The 12,312-nt window shown below is 49.8% G+C and overlaps 1 protein-coding gene across 2 annotated transcripts; it reads right to left on the bottom strand.

Moving 5' to 3' along the window:
• Positions 1–2,451: 2,451 nt before the first annotated feature.
• On the bottom strand, positions 2,452–12,153 carry LOC311117523 (solute carrier family 35 member E3). 2 transcript variants are annotated; one of them, XM_084192443.1, is made up of 6 exons: positions 11,905–12,153; positions 11,393–11,759; positions 10,296–10,406; positions 6,982–7,140; positions 3,404–3,486; positions 2,452–3,109 (listed from the first exon to the last, which is right to left on the bottom strand). In XM_084192443.1, the coding sequence occupies exons 1-6, from the start codon at positions 11,916–11,918 to the stop codon at positions 2,923–2,925; spliced, it is 921 nt and encodes a 306-aa protein (XP_084048569.1). In that variant the 5' UTR covers positions 11,919–12,153; the 3' UTR covers positions 2,452–2,922. The 2 variants fall into 2 exon arrangements, with proteins under 2 accessions (XP_084048569.1, XP_084048568.1); XM_084192442.1 differs by having other exon boundaries at positions 11,393–12,153.
• Between the last annotated feature and the right edge of the window lie 159 nt (positions 12,154–12,312).

The raw sequence follows: 12,312 nt of genomic DNA, 5'->3' as shown, positions 1-12,312 counted from the left end.
TAGGGCCATGTATCAAGCGTAGGAGTGCTGATCCAGGATCTGTGTTGCCTTTTGGGGGGGGGGGGGGGCTTATCTTAGATCAGTAGTCCTACTCGGCCCCTGGTCTGGTCAGATGCTTAGACATGTCCTGGCTGTTTACACTTCATCATCATTACCATGATCACAGAGTGCCATGACGCTAGTCCTTTGGTAATAATAATAATATGCCATTTAGCAGACGCTTTTATCCAAAGCGACTTACAGTCATGCGTGCATACATTTTTGTGTATGGGTGGTCCCGGGGATCGAACCCACTACCTTGGCGTTACAAGCGCCGTGCTCTACCAGCTGAGCTACAGAGGACCAACCTAATTTGAGTAATTTGAGTGAACTTGGTTAGAGGAGAGAGAACAAACTGGTGTCGGTGAATCTACAACAGAAGATACTTGGAAATAATGGTCATTGAGACAGAGAAATTTCACAACTTTTCTTGGTTAATGAAAGTCAAACTACAACTTGAAAAAAGGAAAGGCCTACTGGTCAGAAATGGCAAAGTATGTACCAACCAGCTCCTTGATTTGGATTACTTAAATAATTCATAAATGTGTTTATTGATGGACAAAATGGAAAGTGGAAGATTCATTATAAATGGTCTGTTTTGTTGATAACTGTGTGTGCATCAAAATACATAAAAACCTCTATTTGTCGTTGAACCAGCAGAAAGTGTTTGGTCTTCTCTGGTATTGTTGGCATATTTCTCAGTCTGCTCCCCCTCTCTCCCTCCTTCATAGAAGGGCTAAAATAATGAGTCAGATGTTATTTTAGAACATGTTCTTTCACAGCCTCAACATGTTAGGGCATGTTAGGTCCCCTGTAGCTCAGTTGGTAGAGCATGGCGCTTGCATCGCCAGGGTTGTGGGTTCGATTCCCACGGGGGGGCCAGTATGAAAAAAAAAAAAATGCACTCACTAACTGTAAGTCGCTCTGGATAAGAGCATCTGCTAAAATGTAAATTAAGCCCTATAACCTCCAATAAGTGTTATCAATCCTTTATAAACTTCTAATTAGTATAATTAGAATGACAAAGGCCATTAACACACGTTTGGATTTAGCCTTAAATGTCTTAAAGCCTTAAGTCATTAACGTTTACGATTAAGTCAAGTTATCCACTTGCTTCAACGAATGGGATGATTATAGAATTTGTAAAGTAATTTGATAAAAGTAATTGACATTGTGATTAGATTTACTTACACTATTTATTTGTCTGGGTTTGATGCGTCTCCGGCGGACAGGAAATAATCCTATAATACTAAATCTTACATGGTGCGGTCTCATCAGTCTCACGGCAAGCCTCTCACCGACTTCATTGACTTTGCAAATGAGCAGGATCGGGTAATGTCGAAGAGTTAAAAAATAGCCAGTGAAAACCAAATTACATCCTATTTCCCTTTATCTAGTGGACTACTTACCACGGGGCTCTTGTCAAATCTAGTGCACTCTATAGGGAGTAGAGTGGCATTTGGGAGAAAGCCCCTGGGACTGAAGTTGTGGTCCTCTGTAGCTCAGCTGGTAGAGCACGGCGCTTGTAACGCCAAGGTAGTGGGTTCGATCCCCGGGACCACCCATACACAAAAAAATGTATGCACGCATGACTGTAAGTCGCTTTGGATAAAAGCGTCTGCTAAATGGCATATTATTATATTATTATAAGTTCTGTTGCCACCACAGACATGCCCTTGTTATTTGGCGGCTCATGTGTTTTTGTTGGCCTCTGGTGGTTGGGTGTGTACACACTACACTGAGAGGCACAACCGCGGGCCTGTGAACCTAGAGAGGCTGAGCGGACAAGCAGAACACTGAGGCCACTCACCTGAGACCAGGGAACTACCTGTACCTTGTAGCACAGTCCCCGCCTAGATGTTCTCGTCCACACCAACTCCCATCGCAGGTTCGTATTCACTAGACGCCAAAAACATTAGAAAACGGACTGAAACAGGGAGGGAATACCTGAACTTGTCCAATAAGAAACGCTTGTTTTTTTGTTTTTCGATGCAAAAAGTTTTGCTACAGTGTGCCCTAACGAATACGACCCAACTCTTATTCCAGCCCTGTATGGCATCATGTTGGCTAACTTGTAAAGGGCGAGGTGTATGTACTCCTGTTTCTCAGGGCTGTCAGAGCAGCAATCAAAATGTTCAAAAATAATGTGATTTAGTCCTTTTTTTCCCCATGAAACAATCTCTGTAGACTAATTAGAAAATTATTTGAGATATGCATTACTTTTCACTTCAGCAACCTTTTACGTAAATAGTGAGCAGCACCATGACATTTCTCTATGGCCACAATGAGAGAGTGGTAGCCCTACCTAACCTCCATTCACACAGCTGTCAATGGGTCTCTCTATGCTGTATGGCAGGCTCAGGTAACACCATTTCCCCAAGCTTCCTAAATTAGACACCAAAAAAAAACACGTATCAATAAAATACCATTTATTGAAGATCACTGTATGAAAAAAAATCATTAAATAATGCAAAAAGTATCTTCAGCATTTGGACATTGTTAAGAGCAAGTTGTCCTCTCTTTGATCGTAACTGGCAAAAATACTGAAATATCGGACAGCATCTTGAGTAATGCAAAAAAAATTATACTAGGCTTGCTGAGCGCCCACATCTTCCGATACAGTATAAATTCCACTTCTTTAGCATTGTATCTTCATCATCATCATCATCTTACAAAGCATGATCATTAGTGTCCCATACCAGAACTCTCTCTTTATCTCACTGTTTGGCCAGTTCCCCTTTCAGTCAACAAATCACATTCAACTATAGAATTCTAGTTCTATGATTCCAACCTGGCCCTCCCGCCACAGTCCTAGGGAACCAGTGAGTTGTCGAGCAACCAATGAGAGCCGCAGCCTCTATGATTGGCACTACGGTGGGCCTATCATGGCCTCTGGACCAGCCTGCTCTTGCCCTCGTCCTGCTCTGCCAGCTTGAAGTGGGTGTAGGAGAGGATGCCAGTGAGGGTACAGAGGATGCCCAGGCCCTGGTTTAGAGACAGGGGGTCCTGGAAGAGAACATAACCCCCCAACAGGGTGATGCAGAACTTGAAGTGGCCAAACATGTTGTAGCTGAAGGAGTTCACGGTTAAGGACAAATAGAAAAAGAAGGAGCACACAGTGAATTTTCAATTGATCACAAACTGTAATATTAACCCCAGAGCTATACTAGTCGTCATCGTGATTCCTCATATCATACCTCCTCACCTCCTTATCAACCATATTGGAGGATACCCTCCCCTCTGACCTTATTCTCCAATGAGTTTTGAGAAGGAGACAAAGGAGAGAGGATGTGAGGAATCGAGGACAGATGAATTGACATTCCCTGTGGTTGACCCTTGACCTCCAGCCAGGACAAAAGGATACGTGACAGCAGAGGTGTTCCCTATGATCCAGTAGATGGACAGGTTGACTAGGAAGGCTATGAGGCCAGATAGCATCACCATGGCCTGGAGGAGAGATACAACAACATATTAGCATCACCATGGCCTGGAGGAGAGATACAACAACATATTAGCATCACCATGGCCTGGAGGAGAGATACAACAACATATTAGCATCACCATGGCCTGGAGGAGAGATACAACAACATATTAGCATCACCATGGCCTGGAGGAGAGATACAACAACATATTAGCATCACCATGGCCTGGAGGAGAGATACAACAACATATTAGCATCACCATGGCCTGGAGGAGAGATACAACAACATATTAGCATCACCATGGCCTGGAGGAGAGATACAACAACATGTTAGCATCACCATGGCCTGGAGGAGAGATACAACAACATATTTATTAGTGCAAAACTTAGCAAAATGTTTTTCAATGGAAATCCAAAACTAGAGATACAACAACATGTTAGCATCACCATGGCCTGAAGGTAGAGATACAACATGTTAGCATCACCATGGCCTGAAGGTAGGGATACAACATGTTAGCATCACCATGGCCTGAAGGTAGGGATACAACATGTTAGCATCACCATGGCCTGAAGGTATGGATACAACATGTTAGCATCACCATGGCCTGAAGGTAGAGATACAACATGTTAGCATCACCATGGCCTGAAGGTAGAGATACAACATGTTAGCATCACCATGGCCTGAAGGTAGAGATACAACATGTTAGCATCACCATGGCCTGAAGGTAGGGATACAACATGTTAGCATCACCATGGCCTGAAGGTAGGGATACAACAACATGTTAGCATCACCATGGCCTGAAGGTAACAGCACTGTAGCATGTTAGCATCACCATGGCCTGAAGGCAACAGCACTGTAGCATGTTAGCATCACCATGGCCTGAAGGTAACAGCACTGTAGCATGTTAGCATCACCATGGCCTGAAGGTAACAGCATTGTAGCATGTTAGCATCACCATGGCCTGAAGGTAACAGCACTGTAGCATGTTAGCAGCATCAGTATTGTCCCCTTGTTTGTTGTTACTAGTCTCTCCCCAGTGGAGTCTTGTAGACCTTAGGGGTCAGAACAATGGCGTTGAAGTGAGCTCCTTTGACCGGGTGGCAGGTTTGGTTGCTGGGCAGACTACTGGCCCCACACAGCTGAACATGCTTTGACATGTTTGTAGAGGACTTTTGCTTGTGTGCCTTCAGTGACTCATCTTATATGAGTCATCCATCACAGGAAGTAGTCACTCACTCATTCTGAAGACAATCTGAAAGTATGGAACACCTCTATCTCCACAAGCATTAACAAAATAGACCATTTGAATATTTAGGCTAAGCCAGGAATTGCATGCAAAAGAGCTGATCGTTTCTTTGGCCCATCTGCTTAGGCCTGGTCTCAAAGTCTCTTACCCCTTACCCCAGTCACGCAGTCTCTTACCCCTTACCCCAGTCACGCAGTGTGAGGTAGGTAGTGTGCTTACAACTGCACTCATACAGAACCATCCCTAAACCAACCACAATGCAACCAAGGCCATGGCATTCATCGAGTTCTGCTGAGTTCTTCCAAGTACAACAACATGTTAGCATCACCATGGCCTGAAGGTAGAGATACAACATATTAGCATCACCATGGCCTGAAGGTAACAGCACTGTAGCATGTTAGCATCACCATGGCCTGAAGGTAACAGCACTGTAGCATGTTAGCATCACCATGGCCTGAAGGTAACAGCACTGTAGCATGTTAGCATCACCATGGCCTGAAGGTAACAGCACTGTAGCATGTTAGCATCACCATGGCCTGAAGGTAACAGCACTGTAGCATGTTAGCATCACCATGGCCTGAAGGTAACAGCACTGTAGCATGTTAGCATCACCATGGCCTGAAGGTAACAGCACTGTAGCATGTTAGCATCACCATGGCCTGAAGGTAACAGCACTGTAGCATGTTAGCATCACCATGGCCTGAAGGTAACAGCACTGTAGCATGTTAGCATCACCATGGCCTGAAGGTAACAGCACTGTAGCATGTTAGCATCACCACTGTAGCATGTTAGCATCACCATGGCCTGAAGGTAACAGCACTGTAGCATGTTAGCATCACCATGGCCTGAAGGTAACAGCACTGTAGCATGTTAGCATCACCATGGCCTGAAGGTAACAGCACTGTAGCATGTTAGCATCACCATGGCCTGAAGGTAACAGCACTGTAGCATGTTAGCATCACCATGGCCTGAAGGTAACAGCACTGTAGCATGTTAGCATCACCATGGCCTGAAGGTAACAGCACTGTAGCATGTTAGCATCACCATGGCCTGAAGGTAACAGCACAGTAGCATGTTAGCATCACCATGGCCTGAAGGTAACAGCACTGTAGCATGTTAGCATCACCATGGCCTGAAGGTAACAGCACTGTAGCATGTTAGCATCACCATGGCCTGAAGGTAACAGCACTGTAGCATGTTAGCATCACCATGGCCTGAAGGTAACAGCACAGTAGCATGTTAGCATCACCATGGCCTGAAGGTAACAGCACTGTAGCATGTTAGCATCACCATGGCCTGAAGGTAACAGCACTGTAGCATGTTAGCATCACCATGGCCTGAAGGTAACAGCACTGTAGCATGTTAGCATCACCATGGCCTGAAGGTAACAGCACTGTAGCACGTTAGCATCACCATGGCCTGAAGGTAACAGCACAATAGCATGTTAGCATCACCATGGCCTGAAGGTAACAGCACTGTAGCATGTTAGCATCACCATGGCCTGAAGGTAACAGCACAGTAGCATGTTAGCATCACCATGGCCTGAAGGTAACAGCACAGTAGCATGTTAGCAGCATCAGTATTGTCCCCTTGTTTGTTGTTACTAGTCTCTCCCCAGTGGAGTCTTGTAGACCTTAGGGGTCAGAACAATGGCGTTGAAGTGAGCTCCTTTGACCGGGTGGCAGGTTTGGTTGCTGGGCAGACTACTGGCCCCACACAGCTGAACATGCTTTGACATGTTTGTAGAGGACTATTGCTTGTGTGCCTTCAGTGACTCATCTTATATGAGTCATCCATCACAGGAAGTAGTCACTCACTCATTCTGAAGACAATCTGAAAGTATGGAACACCTCTATCTCCACAAGCATTAACAAAATAGACCATTTGAATATTTAGGCTAAGCCAGGAATTGCATGCAAAAGAGCTGATCGTTTCTTTGTCCCATCTGCTTAGGCCTGGTCTCAAAGTCTCTTACCCCTTACCCCAGTCACGCAGTGCGAGGTAGGTAGTGTGCTTACAACTGCACTCATACAGAACCATCCCTAAACCAACCACAATGCAACCAAGGCCATGGCATTCATCGAGTTCTGCTGAGTTCTTCCAAGTATGTTTCCCTGTGTGTCTCAGAGAGAGAGAGGGAGAGGAAACTGTAGAATAACTCTCAGTGACAGAGTCAATACTGAGATCTGATTAGGTGTACTATCCATTAGCTAACTGATTGGTGGTCTCTCTTCCCCTCCCTCGCTGTTCTCTCTCTCTTTCTCTGTCTCTTACCAGTGCTGGGAAGGACCAGGGTCCGAAGATGCCTCCTTCCCCAGAGAGAGGTTCGAAGAAGGGCACGAGGGAAAGGAGGAAGGCAGAGGACATGGGGGCCTGGTAGTAGAGTAGCTGCATGGAGTTTACCTGGAGCTCATGCTGTTTCACACCTACCCACTGGGAGAGAGGGAGGAGGTGGGGGGAGAGAGGGGAGGAGGTGGTGGGAGAGAGGGAGGGAGAGAAGGAGGGAGGGAGGGAGGTGGGGGGAGAGAGGGGAGGAGGTGGTGGGAGAGAGGGAGGTAGGTGGTGGGAGAGAGGGAGGGAGAGAAGGAGGGAGGGAGGGAGGTGGGGGGAGAGAGAGGGAGGGAGGTGGTGGTGAGAGGGAGGGAGAGAAGGAGGGAGGGAGGGACGGGAGAGAGAGAGGGAGGTGGTGGGAGAGAGGGAGGGAGGTGGTGGGAGAGAGGGAGGGAGGGACGGGAGAGAGAGAGAGGGAGGGAGGTGGTGGGGAGAGGGAGGGAGAGAAGGAGGGAGGGAGGGACGGGAGAGAGAGAGGGAGGGAGGGACGGGAGAGAGAGAGGGAGGTGGGGGGGAGAGAGAGAGGGAGGTGGGGGGAGAGAGAGAGGGAGGTGGTGGGAGAGAGGGAGGGAGAGAAGGAGGGAGGGAGGGACGGGAGAGAGAGAGAGAGGGAGGTGGGGGGGAGAGAGGGAGGGAGGTGGGGGGGAGAGAGGGAGGGAGAGAAGGAGGGAGGGAGGGACGGGAGAGAGAGAGGGAGGTGGTGGGGAGAGGGAGGGAGAGAAGGAGGGAGGGAGGGACGGGAGAGAGAGGGAGGTGGTGGGGAGAGGGAGGGAGGTGGTGGGAGAGAGGGAGGGAGAGAAGGAGGGAGGGAGGGACGGGAGAGAGAGAGGGAGGTGGTGGGGAGAGGGAGGGAGGTGGTGGGAGAGAGGGAGGGAGAGAAGGAGGGAGGGAGGGACGGGAGAGAGAGAGGGAGGTGGTGGGGAGAGGGAGGGAGGTGGTGGGAGAGAGGTAGGGAGAGAAGGAGGGAGGGAGGGACGGGAGAGCAGGAGGGAGGTGGTGGGAGAGAGGGAGGGAGGTGGTGGGAGAGAGGGAGGGAGAGAAGGAGGGAGGGAGGGACGGGAGAGAGAGAGGGAGGGACAGGAGAGAGAGAGACGGGGGTGGGGGGGGGGAGAGGGACGGGGGTGGGGGGGAGAGAGAGACGGGGGTGGGGGGGAGAGAGGGACGGGGGTGGGGGGGGGGAGGGGGGGAGAGAGGTGGGGGGAGAGAGGGGAGGAGGTGGGGGGAGAGAGGGAGAGAGGTGGGGGGAGAGAGGGAGAGAGGTGGGGGGAGAGAGGGAGAGAGGTGGGGGGAGAGAGGGAGAGAGAGGGAGGGAGGTGGTGGGAGAGAGCGACGGGAGAGAGGTGGGGGGAGAGAGGGGAGGAGGTGGGGGAGGGATAGGAAAGATGGAGGGAGGGACAGGAGAGAGAGCGGGAGGGAAGAGAGGTGGGGGGAAAGAGGGAGGGAGAGAGGTGGGGGGAAAGAGGGAGGGAGAGAGGTGGGGGGAGAGGGATGGGAGAGCGGGAGGGAGAGAGGGATGGAAAGAGAGGTGGGGGGAGAGAGGGAGGGAGGTGGGGGGGAGAGAGGGAGGGAGGTGGTGGGAGAGAGGGAGGGAGAGAAGGAGGGAGGGAGGGACGGGAGAGAGAGAGGGAGGTGGTGGGGAGAGGGAGGGAGAGAAGGAGGGAGGGAGGGACGGGAGAGAGAGGGAGGTGGTGGGGAGAGGGAGGGAGGTGGTGGGAGAGAGGGAGGGAGAGAAGGAGGGAGGGAGGGACGGGAGAGAGAGAGGGAGGTGGTGGGGAGAGGGAGGGAGGTGGTGGGAGAGAGGTAGGGAGAGAAGGAGGGAGGGAGGGACGGGAGAGAGAGAGGGAGGTGGTGGGGAGAGGGAGGGAGAGAGGGATGGAAAGAGAGGTGGGGGGAGAGAGGGAGGGAGGTGGGGGGGAGAGAGGGAGGGAGGTGGTGGGAGAGAGGGAGGGAGAGAAGGAGGGAGGGAGGGACGGGAGAGAGAGAGGGAGGTGGTGGGGAGAGGGAGGGAGAGAAGGAGGGAGGGAGGGACGGGAGAGAGAGAGGGAGGTGGTGGGGAGAGGGAGGGAGGTGGTGGGAGAGAGGTAGGGAGAGAAGGAGGGAGGGAGGGACGGAGAGAGAGAGGGAGGTGGTGGGGAGAGGGAGGGAGAGAAGGAGGGAGGGAGGGACGGGAGAGAGAGGGAGGTGGTGGGAGAGAGGGAGGGAGAGAAGGAGGGAGGGAGGGACGGGAGAGAGAGAGGGAGGTGGTGGGGAGAGGGAGGGAGGTGGTGGGGAGAGGGAGGGAGAGAAGGAGGGAGGGAGGGACGGGAGAGAGAGAGACGGGGGTGGGGGGGGGAGAGGGACGGGGGTGGGGGGGAGAGAGAGACGGGGGTGGGGGGGAGAGAGGGACGGGGGTGGGGGGGGGGGAGGGACGGGAGAGAGGTGGGGGGAGAGAGGGGAGGAGGTGGGGGGAGAGAGGGAGAGAGGTGGGGGGAGAGAGGGAGAGAGGTGGGGGGAGAGAGGGAGAGAGGTGGGGGGAGAGAGGGAGAGAGAGGGAGGGAGGTGGTGGGAGAGAGCGACGGGAGAGAGGTGGGGGGAGAGAGGGGAGGAGGTGGGGGAGGGATAGGAAAGATGGAGGGAGGGACAGGAGAGAGAGAGGGACGGGAGAGAGAGAGGGACGGGAGAGAGAGAGGGAGGGACGGGAGAGAGGGCGGGAGGGGAGGGACGGGAGAGAGGGCGGGAGGGGAGGGACGGGAGAGAGGGCGGGAGGGAAGAGAGGTGGGGGGAAAGAGGGAGGGAGAGAGGTGGGGGGAGAGAGGGAGGGAGGTGGGGGGAGAGGGATGGAAAGAGAGGTGGGGGGAGAGAGGGAACGGGAGAGAGAGGGGAGGGAGGGATGGGAGAGAGGTGGGGGGAGGGACGGGATGAGAGAGAGGTGGGGGGAGAGAGGGAGAGAGGGACAGGAGAGAGGGAGGGAGGTGGGGGGGAGAGAGGGAGGGAGGTGGGGGGGAGAGAGGGAGGAAGAGAGAGATTTATTATCAATCAATTATTAGGCCTGAGATAATAGTAGAATCAACCTTGATAAGAGGAATGAGTAACGTGTTCTAGTCTATGTCTGCATTCCAACTAGCACCCTATTCCCTTTCTAGTGCACTACTTTTGACCAGGGCTCATAGGGAATAGGGTGACATTTGGGAGACAGCCATGTTTGTTGAATCCCGGGTTCACCCACAGACTTTAGGGTTCACCAGGTCCCATGTGCACTTCAAAGCATCACTACTTACCACCTGATAGAGGGAGGTGACCAACACTCCTAGTGTGGCAAAGACCATCCCCAGGAGGTTGAACCTCACATCATAGTAGGAGTTCAGGATCACACCTAATGTTATGGGCACCTAGTAGTGGGAAAAGACAGACACACATCAGGTAAATAGCGTTACTGTAACTGTAATCATAAAAATTAATGAAAAAAAGTTCGGGTTAGGCATTAGGGTTAGTGTGTGGTTAGGGTTAAAGGGATACTTCGGGATGTTGGCAATGAGGCCCTTTATCTACTTCCCCGGAGTCAGATGAACTCGCGGATACCATTTTTATGGCTAATGCATGCAGTTTGAAGAAAGTCGCTAACTAGCATTAGCGCAATGACTAGAAGTCTATGGATATCTGCTCGTGAAAGTACCTCTAATGTCCTTCATACTGGACACTGAGATTTTCTGACTTTGCCAGCTAGTGACCACTCTGCAGAGCTGCCTCCAGTACATCAATCATCTCTATTCATTGTAGAGCGTAATCCCTGTACATTTTTGTGGGAATGTCATTGGAACTACGGAACATAATTTATTTAGTTGTGATCATATTACCACTTTCTGGGTGGTTATGATTTATTATTTTCAAATTATATTAATATTGCCAATTTCACATAGGTCGTCAGATTTGGTTTATTCCAAGATGGTCAAAAATGTATTTGTATTAACCAAATTCTTTATACACAAACACAGATTTTTTAAGGCTACCCCCTTATTTATTTTTTTAAAGACAGCTTGATATTTTTTTGCAATCATTAAGATTGGTTAAAAACAAACATGACCGGAAACTCACTGCTACCTTTGAAACATACATATGTCTAATTTTATGTATATAAGACCTCTGTGATGTTTGTAAAAGTTTGTTTTCTTAAACCTGTGTGCTTGATTATGTACTTTGCTAAATGTTCATTTTGAATGTATAATTCAACTTCGGTATATGTTTTCTAATTGTACAAAGTATTTTATTTTTAAAACAAAAAGTGTCATCTCAATAAATGCCAATCTGACCATTCTGTATGGAATGCTAGCTACATTGTAGCAGGCAGCAGCATTGGTACATTGTAACCCCTACATACCAAAGTCAATTTGATCTTGGTGGAGAATGTCTTCTTGTAATACATAGTCTGTATGACAATGATCACAGGAGTTGTCATGGCTTTGGCCAGCTGGTAAGTGCCAATGGTGTTGTTTTGTAAGGACAGATTGGTGAAAGCCACGAAGCCACAGAAGCTGAGAGCGAGCCAGATAATTTTGGTGGGTCGGAGACTCTTTGGCGCAAATATGTCCATCTTCTGGCATACCCATAGTCCAAGCCATGTCACCACGAAATGGATCAGCGTTAGAGTCATGTTTGGGAAGCCATAGTGAACATAGATCCATTTGTTGATGAAAACGATGCATATCGACGACAGCAAGTTGGCCAATAATCCAATGACGAGGCGGCTGTTCGAGAAAAGGTGTGAAAGTCGGTTAGCCATGGTCCTCTTGATAACCGTCCTGTAAAATCTACCTATAGCTTTCAGTGGTACTGTATAGTATGAAGCTAGCTTGCTAATGTAAACCAACAAATTCAAGTAAAAATGTCTACCCTCTGCCACACATCAGGAAAAGTTGCGGTGGTACCTCTCCGGGGCTTCGACGTTACCGACTGATCGGGAATACATCCCCTTTCGTAAACATTTACAGGGTCTATACAACGGCATTACATTCTAGAGCGCTTCGGTAACTGCATGTACAGTTGTGCAACGCTTTCATACTTTTCCCCATCGCATGTTGATCATATAGATAAAAAAAAAAAGAGCCTGGCTGCAACTTTAACGGGAGTAGTGACGTCAGATGAAGCGACCTTTACTTCCGTTTTTTTCTGCGAAGAGAACTAGCCACGTCAGTGCCCTACAGCGCCTCCCCGTGGACACTTTGGAAAGTTGCGAAGGCGATAACCTAAACTCTCTCTTCTAGACATAGTCAAGGTCTCTCAAACCTTCCTTATACTCTT

The sequence above is a fragment of the Coregonus lavaretus genome, assembly GCF_964263955.1.
Source record: "Coregonus lavaretus genome assembly, contig: HAP1_SCAFFOLD_175, whole genome shotgun sequence".
Taxonomy (NCBI): Eukaryota; Metazoa; Chordata; class Actinopteri; order Salmoniformes; family Salmonidae; genus Coregonus; species Coregonus lavaretus.
Note: the sequence above shows the minus strand (reverse complement) of the source record. Positions and strands in the feature narration are given on the sequence as shown.

What these genes read in the sequence shown, in the direction of transcription:
- LOC311117523 (XM_084192442.1), bottom strand. Translation starts at nt 11,794, where the DNA reads ATGGCTAACCGACTTTCACACCTTTTCTCGAACAGCCGCCTCGTCATT. An exon ending in CCTGGTCCTTCCCAGCACTG is followed by an intron (nt 3,487 to 6,981) that starts GTAAGAGACAGA and finishes TCTCTCCTCCAG; the next exon opens with GCCATGGTGATGCTATCTGG. An exon ending in GGGAACACCTCTGCTGTCAC is followed by an intron (nt 3,110 to 3,403) that starts GTATCCTTTTGT and finishes GAACTCCTTCAG; the next exon opens with CTACAACATGTTTGGCCACT.